At 35.9% G+C, this 24,009-nt stretch overlaps 1 protein-coding gene across 2 annotated transcripts in view; it reads right to left on the bottom strand.

Annotated features, from left to right (window-relative positions):
* The window catches only part of KLHL1 (kelch like family member 1), a 417,008-nt gene that overhangs the window by 235,100 nt on the left and 157,899 nt on the right, over positions 1-24,009 (bottom strand). For both annotated transcript variants that reach the window (XM_075563613.1, XM_075563615.1), the window contains one exon: positions 22,958-23,154. In XM_075563613.1, the coding sequence (XP_075419728.1) occupies positions 22,958-23,154 (197 nt within the window). The remainder of the gene's footprint in view (positions 1-22,957; positions 23,155-24,009) is intronic.

The following is a 24,009-nucleotide window of genomic DNA, read 5'->3' as shown; positions in this document are numbered from 1 at the left end:
AATAAAGGTAAGTAAACGGCAAGATAAGGGAGAAATGAAAACAATAATGGAAGCTGCCTCTAAATTAAAGGTCAGAGAGATTTTCAAGGAAAAATAAAAAGGTCATTAATGCCCAACATTACCGAAAATTGGAACAGCAAACTGCAATTGGATTTCTCAGCACTGAGGTCACTGATCAATTTTGTAGCAGTGTATTAGTGAGCCAGTGGATACTGAAACAAAATTGCAGTGCAGGTTCAAGCATTTCTAGACTGTACTTACATAGGGCGGTCTGACTTTGAGGAATCTTGTCTTGGATTTGATATTTAGAGAAAGCAGATTTTTAACTCTGCTTTTGTCTATGGAAGATCAATAAAAATCTACATTATCAAGATTAATTTATTTAGCCTTTACATATGATATTCGAAGTGTTAATTTTGAATATGAGTCATGATATTCATTTTAGGCTCCTTGTCTAGAGAAGCAACATTGTAGTTTATATATGTACCGTATATACTTGAATATAAGCCAACCCGAATATCAGCTGGAGCACAAAATTTTACCACAAAAACTGCCATAAAAATGTGCTGAAAAACTCAGCTTATTCACGAGTATATATGGTATGTGAATTTTTAGAGAGACATTTATATCAAGAAAATGGCTCACAAAGTTCTAGTAGCAAGCTCATTTCAGTTGCAGTCAAATCCCAAACCTATGGATAAGATATTAGGCTAGAGGTTTCTTCTCTTGAGTTATATAGGTATGAAGGCAGATGTATCCAAAATTGGCAATAAAACTATAGGCTTATGACCACAGAAGCAATGGATCTAAAGTTGACAGGTAAAGCTTAATGCTCTAGAGATGAGTGGATCCAAGGTAGGTAGATTGCCAGGATCAGCAGCCAGTGGTTAAAATGAATACTTTGAGTTAGTCTCAGTAATCTGCATCCTTGCTTCACCAATTACTACTTCAATGGTGTTGGGAAAGTTAACTAGCTTTTTGTTTCTTTAATTTCAACGATAACACCTATTTCATAGTATTAAGTACTATATGTATGGAAATTATTATTATTTTGGTGATATAGTGAAGTTTGTGAAGGACAGAACTTATGTTGGGTGAAAATCTCAGATAAGGAAATTTTAATTTTCCACTACAATGACCAATAGAATGGAAAATTTTTAAGACTCAGAAACATAAGACAATCTCATCTGTATCGTAAAACATTTATTAAATTTTTTTCCCTTTCTGGCTGCTCTTTGTCTTTTTAAGGAATATTAGAAAAAACTTCTAAATAAGGCAAGGGGATGATTATAGTTTTAAAACCCTCTTTGAAGTTTTGAATAATTTGCCAACACAGCATAAGATTCAATAAAATAAGAATTGTATTTAATATTGTGTGATATTATTCTGGGTATAGAAATATTCTAATACTGCAGAAGCATTTGCTTTTTTGATATATGGGAGTAATTAAGTTACTCCCTCAGGCAATCATTGCTATGATATATTGTTCCGGAGTTTGGAACTCTAGGGAACCTCAGATGTTCTAAAGCTCAGATGCAATTCCATAGTGTGGTTGTTGTTCTTAAGGGTTATCATTTCCTGAGGGACAACAGAAAGAAACATCGCCTGGTCCTGTGCCATCCTCACAATTGTTGTTATGTTGAGTCCATTATTGAAGCCACTGTTTCCGTCAATGACCTTGTCAATGATCTTCCTCTTTGTGCTGCCCCTGTATTTCCCAAGAGTTTCCCAGAGTCTATTCTCTCCTGACCACATGTCCAAAGCAGGTGAAACAAAGTCAAACCATCTTTACTCGGAAGGAGCAATTTGGATACTTCTTTTGGTTGTCTACGGTACTTTCAATATTTGGCAGCAACCCAATTAAAATGTATTAATTCTCCTTCACTATTCCTTCTTTACTGTTCAACGTTCACATGCAATTAGATGATTAAAAATACTATGTCCTAGCCATATTATTTATTCACCTTATTCCTCAAAGTCACGACCTTGTTTTTCATCATAATAGAGTGTTGTGGTATAGCCATTTACCCAATACAATGCATCCTGTGATCTTTTGACTGCTGCTTCCATGAGCATTGCTGGTGGATCTAAGTATGACAAAAGTCTTGACAGCTTCAATCTACTTGCCATTTATCATAATGCTATCTGTTGTTCCAGTTGTGAGGAGTTTGGTCATCCTTACATTGAGTTGTACTGCATACTAAAGTCTCTATTCCTTCATCTAAATCAGCAGCTGTTTCAAGTCCTCCTCTTTCTCAACAAACAAGTTTATGTCATCTGAATATTGTAGGTTGTTAATAAGCCTTCCTCCAATCCTGATGCCACACTCTTCTTCATGTAACCCAACTCCTCTGATCATTTTCTCAGCATACAAATTTACTAGTAACAAAGAGAGGATGTAACCTTGACTCACATCTTTCCTGATTTTGAACCACATATTTTTCCCCTTGTTCTGTTCACACAACTGCCTCTTAATCCATGTACAGGTTTTAAATGAGCACAATCTAGAGTTCTGGAATTCTCATTCTTCTCAGGGATATTCATAGTTTGTTAGAATCCACACAGTCAAATGCATAGTCAGTCAATAAAACACAAGTAAACTTTTCTGGCATTCTCCGCATCTGTAGTGTACTTTCCTTTTTATGTTTACATTAAACATTTGTGAGCTTGCCTTTTCTGTGTAGACAAAAGGACTTCTGTGCCTGTTTTTTGTTTTTGTTTTTATCAGAATATGCAACAAGTGTTGTTGTTGCTTTTTCTTAAGTTCTTACAGGCCCTTTCTTTCTTTCTGGATAAGACCATGGTGAACTAAGACACTAGATGAGATTCAGTAATCTTAGTTTCTTTTTTTAGATATTCTGTGATTGTGTAGCCTCCTAGAGGCAATGTGTATTGATTTGTGGATATATAATTGAGTAAAGACTGTAGAATGGATGGAATGTAAACAAGTAGCCTTTAATTCCCTAACAAATCTATTTTCCAACCAGACTTAAACTTAATCTTTCTTTAATTATTAAAATATGTTCCATTTAAACGTGCAGAATCTATTTTGCCAACTCTTTCTCCTCAATAATCATTGTAGTAACCTGAAGATTAGAGTGTGTATGTGGCAGTTTGAGATAGAGAAATGGAAAACTAGAAAACAATTTTGGTTAAATGGAGTCAATGTAAACGAACCAAAGAAAAAATAGAGAGCGAGAGACTAGGAAAGATGATAATAAAAACATAGCTGTAGAGGAAGTTTGAGATAGAGAAGTAGAAAACAATTTTGTTTAAATTGAGTCATTGTAAACAAACCAAAAGGAAAGAGAGAGAGAGAGAGAGAGAGAGGAGAGAGAGAGAGAGAAGAGAGAGAGAGAGAGAGAGAGAGAGAATTTTTTAGGAAAGAAGATAATTAATAAGACAAAAACAAAAAAATAAATTTCCAAATGTACCTATGGCAAGCTGAAAATTATGATAAATTTAAAAAATTTTAAATAACTGGTAATAAAGTTAACCAACAATCAATTTTATGAATATATTCTATAAAGATGTATTTATTATTACAATTTAATATAAGACAAAAGAATGGAATTAATATCTATAGCTATTATTTATTTAATATGCATATGAAATGGGATCTTCGTAGCAATACTCTTGACTTACCCTTGTGTGTGTGTGTGGATTGTTTGTGTAGAATAGGGAAGAAACATTTTGTTTGTGATTATTGATATTAAGAATATTTAAATTAAGGTTATTTAACAGTGCACTCTAAATCAATGAGATACAGTGATTTTATCTCTTCATTATCTATTTAGGTGTGCCATAAACACTTACTATGCCCACAATGCAAAAGGTACTGTATTCAGAATTATAAGGGCAACAAAGAACATGCCAAAAGTAGCTTGTAATTTTAGTGAGCATGTAATTTAACTGTATATATAATTGTCATGTATTTATAATTAATTGGACAGGGGCATCTGATGCCTTGATGAAAGTCTATTTTTCCCTTGAGTTTTATAAGGTTGTACAAGGAGCTTCAGAAAGCAATCCATTAAAGAGATTATATGCCCCATTCTCAATCTGCCCTGTGCACCAAGGGCAGCCTGCTGTTTCCCTCAGGAAAAATCTGATTTATCATGTTTCCTTAGAAGGAGAATTGATATGTTTTTGCCTTTAATTTTTTTCAAAAAGAAAAAAGTGCTGCTAATCATCTTTAAATATTATTTTAGAGGCCTAAAATAACATTTGTTTCATTATATGTAAGTCTTTATCTCAACAGAGAATATGCTTACCTTATTTTATGATGTGCAAACTATTATTTAGAAAGAGAGAATTCCACCCATATATATCAGAAGAGTTTCTCATTCAAACAAAAGTAGACTACTTAAGTTATTTTCTGACCACGTGTGCTCTCCAAAGTGAAATGGGCCAGTTGCCATAAAGTGTTTGACATTCCTTTTGCTGATATCACACAAGAAGCACTTTGCAAAACTATTATTATAATAATGCAGAATATTGTTCATACAAAATGGAATTATATAGATAATATCCTTAAAATCATTAAACATAAAGAAACTATTTACAAATCACTGTGAAAATACTTTTAAGTGTGAGTTACACAGTAGGGTATATAGCTGCTCTAAAATTAATTTAACTCTCTCAAAAGATAGGAGAAAATCTATTTATTTTTAATATTACCTTTGGTTGTTTATACACAGTGTAGTATATCTACTTACTATATTTTGTTCTTTACAGTACAGTAGAGAAAATGAAAATAAACTCAAACCAGGCAAACAAAAGAATCTTTACAACGAATAGAATGCCTTTTAATTTGAATAGCAGTAGCATCATTAATTAAAACAATAGAGAATTACTTTATTGAAATGAGATATTCTCCAGTAGAGCAATAAGAACTTGAAGTTAAGACACAGTTGAAAAGCAGCAGAGGAGAAGGGGTAAACTGTCTAAAAAGTCACTATGTCTCAGAATGAACTCCATGGCAGTCGAGCTTTTGGATTTTATTTACAAATTTGATTTTATTTCGTTATTGTTTTTACAGGCCTCTGCGTGCATTCCATTTATAAGGACATCCGTGGAACAGAACAAAAGTGTGCCCGTGTGTGTGCATCCTCCCCGCCAGTGCTAGCTTTTGAATCTATTGTCGCAGTCGGAGTCTCAGTACATCTTGCTGAGGGTCTTCCTTTTATTCTAAGACAGATCCTTAATTTAAAAACACATATATTACTGGATTCTCTTATTCAGTTTAGGAAAGTCAAGATTCTCTTGTCTAGTGATTATGCTTATTATGCAATGGATGTTCATGAGCATCCTTTTGTTGTGCTGGTTATTTCATCAAAAACAACTATTTTTAGTTCCAAAGTCAAGCTGTGACTATACAGTCGATGTCGTTATCTGCCTTTGAGTCAATTCCGACTCCCAAGGACCCCATTTCTTACAGACTAGAACTCTACTCTCAACTAATAAACACAATCAGATTTATGTTTTACAAAGAGCCTTTCAAAGGTAGGCACGAAAAGCATGCTGCCAGATATAATTCCAGAGGAAATACCAGGTACGGTAGTTGAAAATCGTGACTAGAACCACTCAAATAAAGTTTAAACTCCTTCTCAAGCAGTGTGCTAATGAAACTAAAGCACAGGTAAACAGCGCAGTCTTTGGGTACCAGGCTCTGCAAGGGCAGTGAATTTTCAGAGCAAACGCTGATTCTGGAGGACTTCTTGCCCTTTTCCATGTCTTCTGCCTGTGAAGGCTACTCATTGACTGCATCTGCTGCTAACCAGCCCTGTTGCCACAAGTTCTGCCCCAGGTGTAATCCTTGTGAAATATTACTGGTAACACTGGGCAGAAAATGTGATGTTAATAAACAGGAAAGTGAAAAACTAAAGAAAAGTGTTCATGTCATTCTTTGGATACCTTTAAGTTTTAGATTTATTACAATCAATGTGTCACAATTTTAATGACATCAGCAATCTGGTTTGGGCTTATATTTATAATAATATAAAGGACAATTGATCAGCATGCTGGTTAGGTCGTGGGATTTAGAAGAAGAAAATTACCATTCTTGAAAGTTCTAGTGTTTTTTTAATATGGAGTAAATAATTGAACAATGCTCAACCATATTTTTATCATATGTATAATGACTATATTAACTCCTACACCTCTCTTGTTAGGGAAAAAATAAGTTTAACCTCTAGAATAAGGTATAAAATACATCAGATTTATATCTTGTGGCAATACCAGAATCAGCATGGCTAAGTGTGGTAGTTACATATTTTCATATCAACTTGATAAATAAGTATAGGGGTGGAGTCTAGCCTGTCAATCAGGTTACAGCCTGATGATGCATCCTTTGTGGGTGTGGACTTCTCAGGAGGATTCTGGGAGATCCTTCACTTTCTTCTTGAAGGTGGGCCACACACTCTGTCTCTGCACACCTTCCGGTTGAGGAGACACTCAGAGAGCTGGCAGAACCATATGGAGACCTATGCCAGCATTGCGGTGTTTCCACCACCACTGGATCCACAAGACTTTCCACCCACCAGCCTGTGATCTTCCTGCATTTGGCACCATTGCATGTGCTCCCTGAGTCTAAAGAGGAATTTATGAACTAGTATTGGACATATGGGCTAATATCGGGTTTATGGTTTGTTTTGGACTGGTCTGGGATGTTTTCTCAATATACAATTGCTCTTTGATATAAAGCTCTCCCTTCCACACTTGGGAGAGCCTCTGCATTTGTTTCTCTAGTCAACCGGACTAACACAGCAAGCACTGCTAACAGTAGAGCTACTGTTAGCTGTCAAACCTAATATAACTGTAAGGGGCTCCCTTTATCTGTCCATCGTTTTATCCATTCCATCCATCCATCCATCCATCCATCCATCCATCCATCCATTATTTGCCTTCAACACAAAACCTAGGAGAAAGGTATTTTGAAATATTAATATGATTTAAGGTTCTTTTCTGCTACTATTTTCTATAATTTGACATTTTTTTAACACCTACTGCACAGACCTGTGATCATTTTAAAAGTTGTTAGTCTAGTCTCTATTTCAGCATCCTTCAACTTTCTTGGACTCTAGAACCTACCATTGCTCAACCTTTTATTCTCCAATTTGTCTAAAGTACCTCCAGACAAATTTCCCCATTTCTCATATTTGTTCATTTGGATTTAGAAATATAGCTCTGCACTCTTTGTTTTATTATTTTGCTAGAATTCTAGATCCCTCCTAAACCCCAATTTTGACAAATTTAAGAAAGAGGTTCTGTGACCTTGAGGTGAATTTAGGGTATGAAAACACACAGGCTAAAATCAACCTTATCTGTAATATTTTTCCTATGAAATACACCCAATAATGATAATTAGAAGAGTGTTCTCAGCTGCTATGTTATTTTTTTAAATAACTTTATTGGGAGCTCCTACAACTCTTTTCACAATCCATACATACATCCATTTTGTCAAGCTCATTTGTACATTTGTTGCCCTCATCATTCTCAAAATATTTGCTTTCTACTTCAGCCCTTGGTATCAGCTCCTCATTTTTCTCTCCTCCCTTCCCGCACGCTACTCCCTCATGAACACTTGATAATTTATAAATCCCTTTTATTTTGTCATATCTCCCTTCACCCACTTTTCTGTTGTCGATTCCCCAGGGAGGAGCTTATATGTAGATCCTTATAATTCGTTCCCCCTTTCTTACTGAAAGATAAATTCCTACTAATGATTCAGAGGGGCATGGGGGAGGTAAAAAACGTGCCCCTGTAGAAAAACATACTAACAAAAATGCAAATATTGTGATTTTTATTAATAAATGTTTACACATGGAAAGGGTAAGTAAATATTTGTATGTAATATTTTGATTTTACAAAACTGAGTCACTTAGTTTCCAGTTAACAATAATCCAAAATGATGAAAAGTACTATCTTCTCTCATCTATATATAATCTCTTAGTAAATTTATCATATACTCAAAAATACTCTTTGAACCAATCTATTTCCCTACATCCCCCATAAAACTACCCTAATTCAAAAAACCCTTACATATTTTCTAAAATACAGTAACAGCCAACAAGTGAAGTATTAATGTGAACTTTTGGCCCTTTCTTTATGTCTTCTTAAAATAAATCAAAATTTAAATAACATTTATTTTAAAATGTTCAATCATACAACATTGTACTTCATTGTATTAATACAATCTCCATGGGCCCTAGATACTTTGCTCACCCTAAATATCCAGCTCCTTTGTTTTCCCCCTTTTATTCCCCCTCTCCACTACTCCATTTTCTTCAATTTCCATAGATGAAAGTTCCTACCCACCTCAGGTAATTGATGCATCCATTTCCACCTGTCAGGAACATTCGTTCCCCCCCAAATTTCACCTATCGCCATCTCATTCTTTGCAATGCAGTATAAATGTCAGTTGTTCAAACAGACTTTTCTAAATTTACTCTTTCTAACCTATAAAATTAAATGTCTCCATTAAATGGATTCCTACTCATAACGTGGTAGGACAGAGTAGAACTCTCCCATATGGTTCCCACAACTGTAATCTTTAGAGAAGTTGGCCACGCTAGTATCTTCTACTGTTGTTCGGCTGGTCTGGTTGGTTCAAACTTCTGGTCTTTCGGCAAAGAGTTGAGTGCTAAACTAAAGCTCCACAAAGGGTTGTTGCTATTTCATATCATATTGTAATTGTCTTTATTGTAGCATTATCTTTAAGTATATACACATATGCATACATATTTACTTATGCAGCTAATTGCATCTACACTTATAATAAATGATATTCACTTATAACTCTCATTTATTTGCATACTGCAGTACAATGGTTCAGAGTATGTGGCCATATATGATCTCCTCTGAAGTCTCTATTGCCTGAGGCAAGGATGAGATATACCTCCACAGTCTATCTTGCTTTACTTATTCTGATAACAATAGTCAAATGACACTCTAATTCAATGCTGGTTCAATAATACATTTCAATAACCACATAGAAATCAGACACAATATTTAAAATTATGGGGATTTTTATAAATTATAAAGGATATTAAAATTTTACAAGTCAGGATCAGTAAACAATAAGAATGTAGCCATTAGTCCACAGCAACACCTACACTCAGTCAACAGCAAAGTATCTCTTTATGGTTCTTAGCCTCTCAGCAATTTGTTCCTTTGTCTTGTATCTCTGTGGGCCAGGAAACCAGCCTGCCTATCCCTCTAACTCACAGTGCCATTGTCTAGTGTCAGATGATACAGTACCCACAATCTAAATGATGTTCCTCTCAATCTCTCTTGGATTCTGCCACTTCAGGCAGAGATGTGGAACACGCTTCTATGATGGTCTTGGGATTTCTGTTTGTGTCCCAGATGTCTCTTTTACACAGAAAAATGGATTTGATGATGGTATGATTTTTGTCTTTTATCAGACCACACACCCAACAAAACAGAATATCATAGTTCAGGTCATCTATTAATGTCAAGATTTAATCCCATCTTAATCAGAGAATGACTTCCAAAATAGGATTATAGGCGCAAATATCTCAGTCTCAATGGTTACTCATAGCAATCTCTATAAGTTTCTAAGGATATAACTGTTTACAAGACTAGAAAAGCTGATCTTTTACTGACAGAGCTGTTAGTGGTTTTGAACTGCCAACCATGTGGATGGCAGCCCAATGAGTAACCACTACACCAATCACAGCACCATTTCCACAAGTATACAGTCTAGAATTAAAATACATCACATAAAAAATTATAACTAGAAGCTCTGTATTAATTAAAGACATCTCACATACAGAATATTTACCTGGACTCTAAAATTAAGCCATGCCTATCCTGCTGATTATTGTATGCACAGTAATTTTCCCAGCTCCTAGAAAAAAGCCAACCATCACTCCTCTATTCACTTCTTCATTCGGCAGTGATGGCTATGCATACGTATTGATCTAGCAATTGACATTTTAAAACTAACAAAAATATTGCTTTAAGTGAATAATACGTTCTTAAAAATATAAAGAACTCTGTGATAGTGAGTTTCAAAAACTTTCACTTCATGTATAATATTCAGAAAAGAAATCTCTGTGGAAGTTACTTTTCAGTAGAAATCTAAATGAGACAAAGGGAAAAGTATGTAATCATTTGATAGAATAGTGCTTTAGCAGAGAGAAGAAAGAACAAGTCCAATGGCCCTCAGGTGAGATTATGCTGGCTATAGTCAAAAGACATTAAAAAGGTCAGTGTAACTGGAACTTAGTGAATAGAGAAAGCGATGGCAGGAAATGATATTAGAAAATAGGCCAGAGGCAAACCAAAAGAAGCTTTATTGAATCAGAGGCACGGAGATTCATAAATTTAAAATAATGCTTAAGGAAATTATAAGAATTAATTACTATATATCAAGAGCTTATGTTGAATGTAAGGTGATGTTCCAGACACTTTGTTGTAAGAAAACAAATTTAACAAGGAAAATTGCTTACTTTCATAAAGGAGTTTACTAGATCATTGTAATACCAGTCACAAAAAAAGCCATGATGGTAATTAATTGTATAAGGATATCTATGATTATACTATATAACCTTAAGGAAGAAAAGAATGTCATAAAATGCTGGGACTATTTATTGAGCAGGGTTTGAATATAAATTTTAAACTGGGATTTTTAGAAGTAGATTGCACAGATTCTAGATAATAGAAATACTATGAATTTAGTAGAAAATAACAGAATATACAGCATATGTTTAGAAATAAATCAACAGGTCTATCTCATTTTTAAAAATGGTTGAATATATATATGACTACCAATTGTCTGTCACTTTGTTGTAGTGCTTGTGTGTGTATTGCTCTGATGCTGGAAACCATGTCATTGATATATTGATATTTTGAATACCATTAGGATCACTTAAAGTGAACAGGTTTCAACAGAGCTTCCAGACTAAAAATAGACTATGAAGAAGGAATAGGTTTATCCTTTTGGGGAACTAACTACTGAAAACCTTATGAATGCAGTGGAACTTAACAAAATACTGAAAATCTCCAAATAACAGTGGATATTGTCAGATATAATGCTAGCAGATGACCACCTCAGGTTAGAGGTATTCAAACTATGAATAAGGAGTAGGTAAATACTCAAAATACAGTAGACTATAATGACTATGAAGGAAAAAAAGCATGCAGGAGTAAAGCTTTTGGAACTTCCAATTTCTGATGGGGTACAATGTAAAATGAAAAGAACACAAATGATCTACTAATAATTGGAACTTTTAATCCTTCATGCATCTGGGGACCTCCTACCAGCCTTTGCAGTGCTCTACACAGCATGGGGAATTCACGCCCGCCCTCCACTGCCCTCCATGTGGCTGGGGAAACTTCATCCCACATTCCACAGTGCTTTATACCACCTATGCAGCTCTGCCAGCCCTCCAGCACTGCACATGACTGCAGGAAACTCCATCCTCTCTGGCACGTCACATGGTTAGGAGGACATCCACCTGCCATCCACAGCTCTCCATGCCCCCACAGGCATCTGCATCACTGCACAGGGATACAGGAACCTGTGCCCACCCTCTATGGCACTCTTTCCACCTAGAGAAACTCTGTCCACCATTCAACCTATTCCCACCCTCTGTGATGCTCTACACAGCTCTAGAAACCACCCACTTCCCTCAGGGCTCTCCCTGCCACCTAGGTGCTCAGGCACCTCCACCTGTCCTCCATGGAACTCCTACCACAGCAGGCACCCCAATGTGCCCTCAGAGGTGTTTCATGCTGCCATGGTCACGCCACTACTGTGTCCCATGTGATCAACAGGACCAGCACCATTCTCGCAGTCTACAACCATCCAACCAACGTCCCCTGAGAGGGTCATCCAACTTGCCTTCCAAATAACAGATTACCTGTTGGCTAAGGAGAGCGCGAAACCCCAGCGGGATAAAGAGGTAGCCCAACCCTGCAGCGCAGTTATCTACAGGAAGTCTGTAAAATCATTGCTACGATTCTCTCAAAGAGAGAGTCCAGTGCTCTTTCACTGTCTGGAAAGTGGCACCGAACTTCTCTAAAATGACATGCAGACGGCAATCTTCCCCAACAACTTCAACGAAAAAATAAGAAAAACAATATGCAATATTAGAAGAAGTCCTGAACTTAATGATATGCATAGAAGAAGCATATGTTGATCTACCACAGAAATGCTGGTTGGAGTCATACGGGATATGAGGAAAACAGTACAGAAAAAGGATGAAATGATAGAAGAGATAAAGCCCATGCACCAAAATGAAATACAGGAGTTGAGGGATGAGGTAACAAAAGCAAATGACACGTTAACAGCCATCACTAATATACTAGAAGAAGCAGAGAACCATAAGAGTGACACCTCATGGACAAGGCAGACTTCAACAAACAGAAAAGACAGCCAAACAAGTTAATAAAAGAAGCTAAAGGAAACCTAATAACAATGTTTGATGTTATGAAGAGGAACAATATCTGAATAATTGGATCACCAGAACAAGACACAGCCAAGAGCTGCAAATATAGTGAGGGAATTCCTATACGAAAACTTCCTGAGCTTAATGAATGAGAATCAGGCAACCACTCACAAGGCAGAGAGGACAGCAGCTAGACTGAATCCAAGGAAGAAGTTGGCAAGGCACATAATACCATATATACTTATGTATAAGCTGAGTTTTTAGCACACTTTTAATGTAGTTTTTGTGGTAAAATTAGATGCCATAACTGATATTCGTGTCGACTTATACTAGAGTATATATAGTATTAAAACTATCCAGCTTTGAATAAAAGGAGAAAATCAAAAGAACAATGAGAGAAGGAAAAGAGAAAAGAAAAGAAATCACCTATAAAGATACTAGATAGACAGAGAAGTATGTGTCTTCCTTAACAAGCAAAATCACAAAGAAAACATTAAAAGAAACCCAGCTCTATAAAAAATTCTTACCAACCTTTGTGTTGTCATAAGAACACCATGCAACAAGCATAAATAGGAGATCACCCCATAGAGCAACTGAACCCAGTGGACAACACATCAAAAACAGCCCCTAAGATAACTTTAGCTCAATAGTGAAAACAAAGTAAGAATGAACCCCCACTGCATACACACAAGAAAAACACAATGATTAGAAGGTAGGGAGATAAATACCCAACACAAAAGATAAGGGATGGCATCACAGAGTCCACAGATGGATATCTCTGAATGTCAATGGACTGGACTCACCCATTGAAATATAGAGACTAACAGAATGGCTTATAAAACAACCCATATATCTGTTGTCTAGAAGAGACACATCTAAAGGTCACGGACAAAAAAGACTGAGAATTAAAGACTGGGAAAAAATATAGCGTTTTTTACTTGGCAAAAAAATATAGCCACCAAATGGTTATTCAAATAAAGAAAGGGTTACAATTTTAATCTCTGACAAAACTGATCTAAAGGTGCAGTCCATAATAAGAGATAAGGAGGGGCACTATATTATGCTCAAGGGAACAGTAGACCAAGAATGAGTGAGCATAATAAATATATACATGCTCAATGTGAGACTTGTGAAATTCACCAATCAAATGCTCCAAAGAATAAGAAAAAAACCCCACAGGTTCAGCAATCATAGTAGGTGACTTTGATACACCACTCTGAGAAAGTTAGATCACAGGAAAAGAATCTTAACAAGGAAGCTACATAACTAAACTCCGCAATTATGCAACTTGACCTAACAGACATTTTTGGAGCTCTTCATCCAAATACAAACAACTTCACATTCTTTTCAAGTACACATGGCACATACTTGAAGGTAGACCACATGTTGGGGCTCAAGTCAAGTCTGAGTATATTGAAGCATATTAAGATCACACAGACTTCCTTCTTGGATCACTATGCAATAAGGCTGGAAATAACAAAAAATAGTTAAGAAAAAAAGGGCAAATAATTGGAAGATGAGTAAAACTGAAAAATGAGTGGGTAATGATCCATAGTAGAGATGGAATTAGCAAGTTTTTAGAAAGCAATGAGAATGAGAATAAAACTTGTCAAAACCTTTTGGAAATAGCATAAGTAGTTATCAAAGGAAGCTTGATAGTGATAAATGCACACAAAACAAAGGAAGAGAGACTTAAAATTGATACACTGGCACAATACCTCCAGTAATTGTCAACAAAATAATTCTGCTACAATAAAAGAAAAGGAACAATAAAAATCAAGGCAGAGATAAAAGAGTGGGAAAACATGCAGCAAATCATATGGTTCTTTGAAAGGGTTAACAAAATACATAGATTGTTGGCAAATCTTACACCAAAAAGGAAGGAAACAACATCAATAGCCAGGATAAGGGACGAAATGGGGGAAATTACAATCCATCCTAATGAAATTAAGAGGTTAATTACACTGTACAACACCCATTTCTGTTTAAGACACTGCAAAAAAATAGGAATGAAAGGAAATTTCCTCAATATAATACAAAATGTATATGGTAAATCAACAGCCAATGTAGCAGTCAATGAGGAAAGTTTAAAACATTCCCACTGAAAAATGGACCAAACAAAATGTCCCTTGCCCCCTGTTTTATTCAAAGTCATATTGGAAGTCCTAGCTAACAACACAAGGCAAAGGAAAAACATTTTAAAAAAGAGGTAAACTATCATTATTTTCAGATATTATGATTTTATATATTGAAAATTCCAAAAACTTTACAAGAGGAAAGCTGGAAGTGATAGAAGAACACGGCAGAGTGACAGGATACAAGATCAACAAATAGAAGTCTATTAGGTTGCGATATATATTGGATGAGATCACAACAGAAGAGGAGATCAAAAAGTTAGTACCCAGCACATTAGCAAGCACAAACTGAAGTATCTAGGAACTTACCTAACTCAAAAAAAAATCTGTAAGAGGAAAACTATAGAACATGTTTACAATAAACCAAAAGTGACTTCCATGAATTGAAGACTATCCCATGCTCATGGATTGGGAGATTCAATATAGTGAAGCTGTCAATCCTATCCAAGGAACTATATAAATTTAATGCTATTCTGGTACAAATACCAAGATTGTTTTTCAAGGAATTGGAAAAACTGACTACCAAGTTCATATGGAGAGGGAAGAAGCCCAGAATTGGAAGGAACTCCTCAAGAAGGACAAAGTAGGAGGGCTTGATTTACCTGACTTTACCACCTATTATACATCCACCATGGTCAAAACAATCTGATATATTTACAGATACTCAGAACATTGGAAAATAACAGAAAATCCAGAAAGAAAGAAAAAATATCAGTATACAGACAATTGATCTTTGATAGGGTCCCAAAATAATCAAATGCGAATTGGATGTCCTCTTCAACAAGTGGTGCTGTAAAAAATGGGTATCCACCTTCAGTAAAATGAAGCAAGGCCCTCACCTCACTCCATGCAAAAGAATAAAGTCAAGGTGGATCACAGACCTCAAGGTGAAATTTCAGACTGTTAGGACCATCAACAACAAAATTGGGACATACCTGAAACCTTTGGTTCCAGGAATCCACAGGCTATTGGAAATAGGGAAGGACACAAACACAGAGGAAGTACAAACTGACACCTGGGATATACTGAAGATAAACATTTGTGCACATTCAAATACATTTTCAAGAGAGTAATAAGAGAGCCCACAGACTGGGAAAATATCTTTAGCAACGACACAGTAGACAAAGAACTTATTACTAAAATAAACAATACTCTACTAGCCTACAAGGAAAAAACAGAGTCCACTGTGGAAGTGGGTAAAAGACCCGAACAGAAGTTTCACAGGGCGGAAATCTGAATGGCCAATAAACATATGAGAAAATGTTCCCAATCATCAGCCATAGGCAAATGCACACTAAAATAACTATGAGAACACCTTCAAAGCTAGTCCGTTTCTAAAAATCAGAGGGCAACAAATGCTGGAGGGGGTGTTGTGAAACAAGAACTCTCATCCACTACTGGTGGTCCTGTAGGTATGTGCACTATGGAAATCAATCTGGCAATAGCTAAAACAAATGGAAATCAAGCTACCATATGATCCAGAATCCCCCTACTGGGCATATTCCCAGAATAAGGAACAGACTAATAACAGACATCTGAGCTCCAATGTTCATCGCGGTGCAGTTTATAATTGCAAATAATCTAAATTTCCACCAACTGACAAATGGATTAAAAAACTCTGGTATATACATGCAATGGAGTACTATGTAGCCCTAAAAAACAGTTGTGAATGCTTGAAGCATATTGTCTTATGGGGAGAGTTGGAGGAAATTATGCTAAGTGAAGTTACCTAAGCACAAAGAGACAAGAGCATGATTCCACTGAGATAAGTTTAAAAATGCAGTGGGCATAAAGGATAAGCTACTTAATATATAAATCCTGGGTTGAGGTCCAGGCACTTTGGCAGGGGTCTGACCCAACCCAGGGATGCATATGATAGCCTACTAAAAGAGAGGGGGAAAGAGAGGGGAAACACAAATTAGGGTGATGGGTGAACAGGGCACTAATACACCCACGGGAGGGGTATTGCTTATATCTCCATAGGAAAGGGAGAAATGGACCACACCCCACTTTGGAGTGTCTAGCCTTGAAAGCAACATATCAGCATGGAGCAATAAACTGAGAGAGGACAAGGAACTGGGCTCAAGCCAAGTTATATTGACTCCCTCCTCAGGATAATGTGATACAGAGCACAGCACTGAAGATATAGCTCTCATCATGGGCCACTAGCCCTGGGGACATCCCTGCTTGGAACAGCCAATGCACAGATAGGACCATAAGGCTGGCCCCATCACAGGACACAACATTCCTTCCCTCACCCATTGCATGATGGGAACAGCACTGTAGAAAATATGTGGAAGGTGTGCCTGGTCTGCCCCCCACACAGCAGGTTGAAATGCAAAGGGAGTGCAACAGGGAATCAAGGGGTTTAAAGTAACAATGTCTCCGTTTACAAGGAATCCTGAAAATGGACTTCTGACTAGGGGTACAGGGCTTGGCACCTCCTCAGACCTGATTGGAAAATACTCATAGGGTCAGCATACCGACATAGAACTATTTATTGGTCTTTTCTCTTCTTTTTTAATTTTTCTTCTTTCATTCAATGTCTATATAAAATAGGCAGGAAAAACAATCCCGAGAAGAAACCAACAGGACCAGCGGTCTTGTGGGGGACATAAGAGGAGAGCAGGTGAGAGGAGCAAGGAACCAACAAATTCCAGGATAAGGGAACAACAAGTGATCTAAAATTGATGGTGAGGAGGGGATATAATGCCTGGTGGGGGTGCATCGTATGAGAGGAATTGCTGAGAGCCAAATGGAGAGTGGAAATAATAGTGGGACAGTAGGAAGGTGAAAGGAGATAAATAAAATAAGTAGAAGGCAAAAAGTATAGAGGTATAGCTATAAGAATTTATACAAATAAATATATTAATTTATAATGAAAGGGATTGGGATCAATGTTTATATATACATATATATACATATATATATAACATATATATGTTATTAAGTATTAAAATAACAGACAGATTTTGGGAATCTACTCCAGACCTCCCTAAACACAAGAACACTTTGTTCTAATACCTGGCCCTCTTTGATACTCACCTTCCCAACACAATTGCTTAAGACATAATGAGTGCATAAGCAGATGTAGTGAATGAAGTCAGATGGTGCCCGGCTATCAACAGTTATAGTGTTTGGAGTCTTAAAGACTTTAAGTTATGTAAGTAACCATCTAGCAGGAAAGTAAATAAGCCCACATGGAAGAAACACACCAGCCTGTGTGATCAGGAGCTTTCGCCAGGATCAGGTACCACGTATCAAAAGATCCAAAACAAATAATTATATCGATGCAAAAGAGGGGGGTAGGAGTGGGTACCCAAAGTCCATATATAGACAATTGAATATTCTCTCACAGAAGGGTTGGGAGGAACTATTCAAGCAAGTGCAGGATAGCACCGATGAAACACACATCATTCTTCTAGTTTAGTGGTTCTCAACCTTCCTAATGCTGCAACCCTTTAATACAGTTCCTCATGTTGTGGTGACCCCCCTACTCACAAAATTACTTTTGTTGCTATTTCATCACTGCAATTTTGATACTGTTATGAATCAGGCATCCCCTGTGAAAGTGTCATTGCCCCCCCCCCCCCATTACAATGACCTAGTTCTATCTAACAAATCTGGTTAAACTAGAGTACACATTGGTACAGATAAGAGCTCTTGACATGGAATTCAGAACAGATAAAACTCTCAGGAACAGTAGTGGGAGCAGTGATATCATGAGAGTGGGGGGATGGTGGGTTGGGGAAGAGGAGAGAGGAGGAACTATCACAAGGTTGGGTATATAGTGCCACCTCCAAGGGGGAAGAATGACAGAAATGGTGGGTGAAGGGAGATAACGGAGAGTGAAAGATAAGAAATAACAATAATAATATACAAGGATTCACAGAACGGGAGTGTAGGGTGGGAGGGGAAAAAGAGGAGCTGATACCAAGGACTCAAGTAGAAAGAAAATGTTTTGGAAATGTTGAGGGCAGCATATGTATAAGTGTGCTTAATATAATTGAATGATAGATTGTTATAAAATTGGTTCTCCGATAAGATGATTGATAAAAACATAATAATTGGAACTTGGAATGTATGAAGTATGAATCCAGGAAAATTGTAAGTCACTAAAAATGAAATAGAATGCATTATAATTAATAGTCTAGAAATTAGTGTGCTTAAATGGACTGGTATGGTCAATATGAATCAGAAATCATATGGTTTTCTATGTTAGGAATAACAGATTCAAATGGAATGACATTGAATTAATTGTCAAAAAAACGTTTTAAGATCCATTGAAGTATAATGTGATCTGTGATAAGATAATATCTATTCACTACAAAGAAATTTAGTTATTAACATTATATATCAGCCAATAAAGCTAGTGATGAAGAAATTGTAAAACTTTCAAAAGTTTTCCACATGAAATTGATCAAACATGCAATCAGGATACATTGATTGTTATTATTGATTTAAACGCCAAAGTTGAAAACAAAGAGGAAAGACCAATAATTGGAAAATATGATCTTGGTAATAGGAACAAAGTTAGGAATCTCACAGTAAAATTGTGTAAGGTCAGTGACTTCCTCATTGAAATATTGAAAATAAAAATTGACTATACCTGGTAACATCAGGTAGCTCTATAGCGACAGTTACTTGATGAATGGTTTCTTGGGGTATGGCAATGTTGGTCAGTGGGATATAGGGATCTAATAACTATGAATAAATGAACAAAGACAGTGTCCTAACATTGATTGTAGTGATACTTGTACAAATGTTCTTAATATGTTGAACTATTGAATTGTATATTTTGTGAATTATATGCCAATAAAATTACTTGAACAAAAACATTGTGATTCATAGAAATTTTTATGGGCTGCTTTTCAGAGGCTTTCTATTCCAATAAAGATTTTCAGTCTTGGGAACCCATAAGACAAAAGTTTCACTCTATGTTATAGAACTATCCAACAGACATTATTAAATCAAAAACAAAAGTAGAATCAATTGAACATGATTGCTTTAAACACAAAGGATTTCTGGTGAGACTGCCAGACTGTTAACTGAAAGGTCTGTGATGCAATGCCCCTCCCCACTGCTGATCCTGGAAGAATGCCCCACAATGAAACAATGAAGAAAAACAAAGCAACCTCAATACCAAAGCCACTGGTCAATATTCCCTCACAGCTACCCGACAGGTCAGGAAAGCAGAATGGCCTCTGTGGGTTTCCTGTACTCTCACAGGAGTAAAAGTCCTCCTCTTTCTGTGTATATCTACATTCTCAGAACCCTTATGTACAATAACTATCACTCAGAATCCATTGAACAGTCAGGTTTGATTTTTGTTTTTTGGTTTGCTTTAAACACAAGTCTGTTCCTATTGTAGCATTGAAAACAGCTATTGTCAGGCCCCACTTTCACTCTGCCATAAACAACCATAATACCCTCTCTCGACATTTTCCATATCTCATAATTGTAGATTTTTAATACTAATCTTATTAATTGTTTCTATTTACTACCCTCTATCGTGTTAAAATGTGACATCGAGAATTAAGAATAAGCCTGTTCATAGCCCATAGAATATAATGTGACTCGTTCCATTAATTAAGTTGTTTGGACACTCCATATATTCATGAAGCCCAAATCTACCATCATGTTTCATAATTCATTTCACACTTCTACCTCATATTCAGCTTGTCATCAAATTTTCCCAATGTTTTGCACATGGACTAATGTCTATATGGATAGATTTTAGAATCATCCACATAAAATCAATAGCTGAAGGTTTACTATTGAGTAATATTTGCAAAAGAAATACTGTAAAGCAAATAAACAGTCACCACAAAACAGATGTTCATTTTTACAGTCAAGTAAAGAACTAAGAAAATTGAATAATTCAAAGGCATCAAGATCACTTAACATATTAATAAAATGTGAAAATATTAATAAATCAATAGTACTTATAAAAAGTATGTAATTAATATATAGGCAAATAAAAAGTTAATTCAACCGTAATGAGTGTGCGATATGTTACTAAAAGCAATTAAGAAGTAAGCAGGAGCATAATTGGTTTATCTTCAAAGCACACATTGAAAAAATAAATGATTACATACACCTGATAATGCAGGTAAGTATGTGGTGAAGAACTATAATATCAGATGCTAAGCATCCATTTTAGAAAGCTGGAACTGAGGAAAGAGTATCAGAGTGAATTTTCTTGAATCAAATGACCACTGCCCTTTAGTCAATTCAGGCTCTTGTAGACACTAGTGGGCAGCGAAGACCTTCCCCAGGGGGTTTCCAAGCTTGGAACCCATCTTTCTCCTGCAGAGTGGTTTCCAGATGCTAACCTCACAGTTACCAGTTCAATGCATAACCACCATGTCACCTAAACAGTGACCTTCAAGCTCCTGGAGAATACTGAAGCTCTGCGTTTTTAAGTTAAAATTATAATAATAATTTACTGGTACATTTCAACAAATTATATATTTCCTACCATCTAGTTAATATCTTAAAAATAGAGACAGTTGTTTAGAATGTTGATCCCATTAGCTACAACTTCCTTATATATTTTTCCCAAATATATTTCTCTAGAGAGAACATATATATAAGTCTGTAAAAGAAATTGTTGTTATTTTGAAGTAAATTGAAGAACCACCCAAGCAGCTGCAAGAAAAATATTTTTATTATAATATTAATAATTTTTAAATAAGACCAGAAGGGATCATTAGCCCTCTGGACATAGAGGAATATTTCCCCCTGAAGCTAGCTAAGCCAGGAGCCTGCTAATTGTAAAGAGACATGAGTAATTAAATGACTACAATTAGACTTGGATATTTTAGTTGATGAAGTATTTGTTCACATTGATTTTCTTTAGTTCGTATGATTTCAACAGTAGTACTGAGCCCTGTGATGGAGTATTTCTGTGGAAGCATTTGACAATAGAAAAATATCATGCAACTCTCATTTTACTTCTATATTTGATTCAATTTATCAGCCAGCTTAAAAGATTAAAGAAGAAAATGAAAATAATACTGAAGTGCTCCCTAAGAATAACAATTAAGAGATCTTGAAAATGTCGATTTCCACTAGTAATTTGTAAAGCCCTTTATTTCACGGTGGAAGGTTTATAAGAAATAGCTTAAGAGAGCTCAATGAGGATTTATGTTTTGAAATTTCTTTCCAGGATTTTCAAAGGAACATTTCATAACATTTAATAATTGGCTATCTTAATGATCACAATAACCATCAATAAAATTACTATACTAAAATGACAATAGCAAAAGAGGAGAAATGTATGTACAAACAAAACGAAAAAACAAAAAATCTTATTGTCATGCAGTTGATCTTGACTCATAGCCATCTTATACACTGTTTCTGAGGCTGTAATTCTTTGAGACAGCTTCCTCTTCCCCTGTGAGTAACTGTTGGGCTTGAACTACTAACCCAACGGTTACTACTATAACATCTAACCCACAACTCTGCATTTACCTGGAGCTTACAAATTATGGTATTAAAAGTTTTTATTATTTATTAACTCTTGGGTATCACATATGCATGAGTCTGTGGCAATTATATTCTAGAAGACAGGCAACTTAAGAATAAATAAATATATGTAATAATTTACACATTCAATGCATATAAATGCAGTGGCTTTTCATATTTCAATAAAGCTGTAGAAATTAGTAAGCAGAAACACATTTAGAAATTAAAATATAAAACTAGTTTTAAATTATTTTAAGACAGTTACTGAGTGGCAATTATTCAGTTTAAAACCCTAATTGAAATGATACTGAAAATCAAGTGGTCAAATATCTCTGCTGATTTATGCATCTGAATATCTCTTTTATTATAGAAGAGGCAGGCAGTCCTGGCATCCAATATTTACTGTAACCACAGTTAGATTTTCTCCACAAATTATACAGACAAAACCACATCAATATAATAATCTGTCATGGGAAGTCAAGATAAAAATGGAAAAAATAGATGGTAAGCCTGACGGTGAATATTATGAGGGACCTAGTGGGAGCAATTAAGACAAATTAGCATTTATGATTTTTAAAATGCAAATAGTCCACATATAGTCTGTATTTTCCATACAATGTCATTTCAAACATAAAGCAATGGTAAAGTCTATTATGAAATACTGTATGACACACCATAACCCAGAATGAAAAATGTGCCAAGCATTCAAAACTATTTAAAATCTAAGATAATGTCCACATGCCACAATAGTAAATATATTAATTTCAGATATTGTAGCAAGAAGAGGACTTCTAGAAGTTTGTGAAAAAGAAGAAAACACAAAATTAAAAACAAAGTTTGTGAACAAAAGGAGTAAAGACAATGGATTTTTTTTCATGAATTTTTTGAGGCCACTCTGGAAGCCTCAATCATCGGCAAATTAAATTTTCTTACCATTGTGTAGCTATGAGCCACCTTCATTAATTCGATGCATCCTTGAGCATCGGCAAATGCTCGGATTCCTAGGCAGTTAGATGGGTGCAAAAGCTTCATGAGAAAGTGGCAGCACACGTCTACTACTTGAGGAAGTTGAAGAAGACATGCGGCTGCAAGAAGATTCTCAATGGTATCCTCCTTTAATTCCAAGCAACCTAAACAAAAGCAAAGAGAATTAGGAAATGCAATTCAAAGCATAAGTATTATTTAAATACTTAGTTACCGCTGTGAAAAATCCATCGAGTCTAGATTGATAATCAAAGTAAATATAATATTAAATATTATAATAGGTCAAAACAGGAAGACTTAACACCATGAAATGCCAATATAACCCAAAGTGATCTATAGATACAATACAATCCAGATCTAAATTCTATTATCCCTCTTTAAATAATTGGAAAGATCCATCACAAATTATTTTATTGAAAGTACAGAAATTCCAGATGAGTAGGCAGTACTAAGAAAGAACAAAGGAGAAATTCCCTTACTTCCTGATCTCATAACTTACCGACACAGCCACAGTAGTCAAAACTGCCTGACAGAAGTAGAACAATTTTATGGAGACCGATGGAATAGAGCTGGGGACTCAGTTTAATCTTCCCACCTACAGAGAGCTGATTTTATATGAAGGCCGGAACATATAAGATGTGGCAATCATTTCCTTTAGAAGAATTAATACCTGACTAGTCCCAAGGAGTTGAAGATTAAAGATATTCCAAATGTCCCAACTCTTTCTAAGATGTTATTTCCCCAACTTCCCCCTTGAGTCTATTCCTCCAAGTCCCTGCGTTCTGTGATTTGCTGCAGTGACTCACAGAAATGCATGAGACATTAGGACATGTCCCACGTGGTTGTGCGTGCTCTTCCTTCTGAAAATGGAAGGTCAGGCAAAGGTGAGCCAAGTACAGGGTCCAGAACCAGAAGCCACACATGTCCAAATGTCAAACATTTCTTCTTTCTTCTAACAAAACTCCCTCAGAAAACAGAGGTCACAGAAGGGCCTTTGATGG

The sequence above is a fragment of the Tenrec ecaudatus genome, chromosome 11 (genome assembly GCF_050624435.1).
Source record: "Tenrec ecaudatus isolate mTenEca1 chromosome 11, mTenEca1.hap1, whole genome shotgun sequence".
Lineage (NCBI taxonomy): Eukaryota > Metazoa > Chordata > Mammalia > Afrosoricida > Tenrecidae > Tenrec > Tenrec ecaudatus.
The sequence above is the reverse complement of the archived record's forward strand: the minus strand, read 5'-3'. Positions and strand labels throughout refer to the sequence as shown.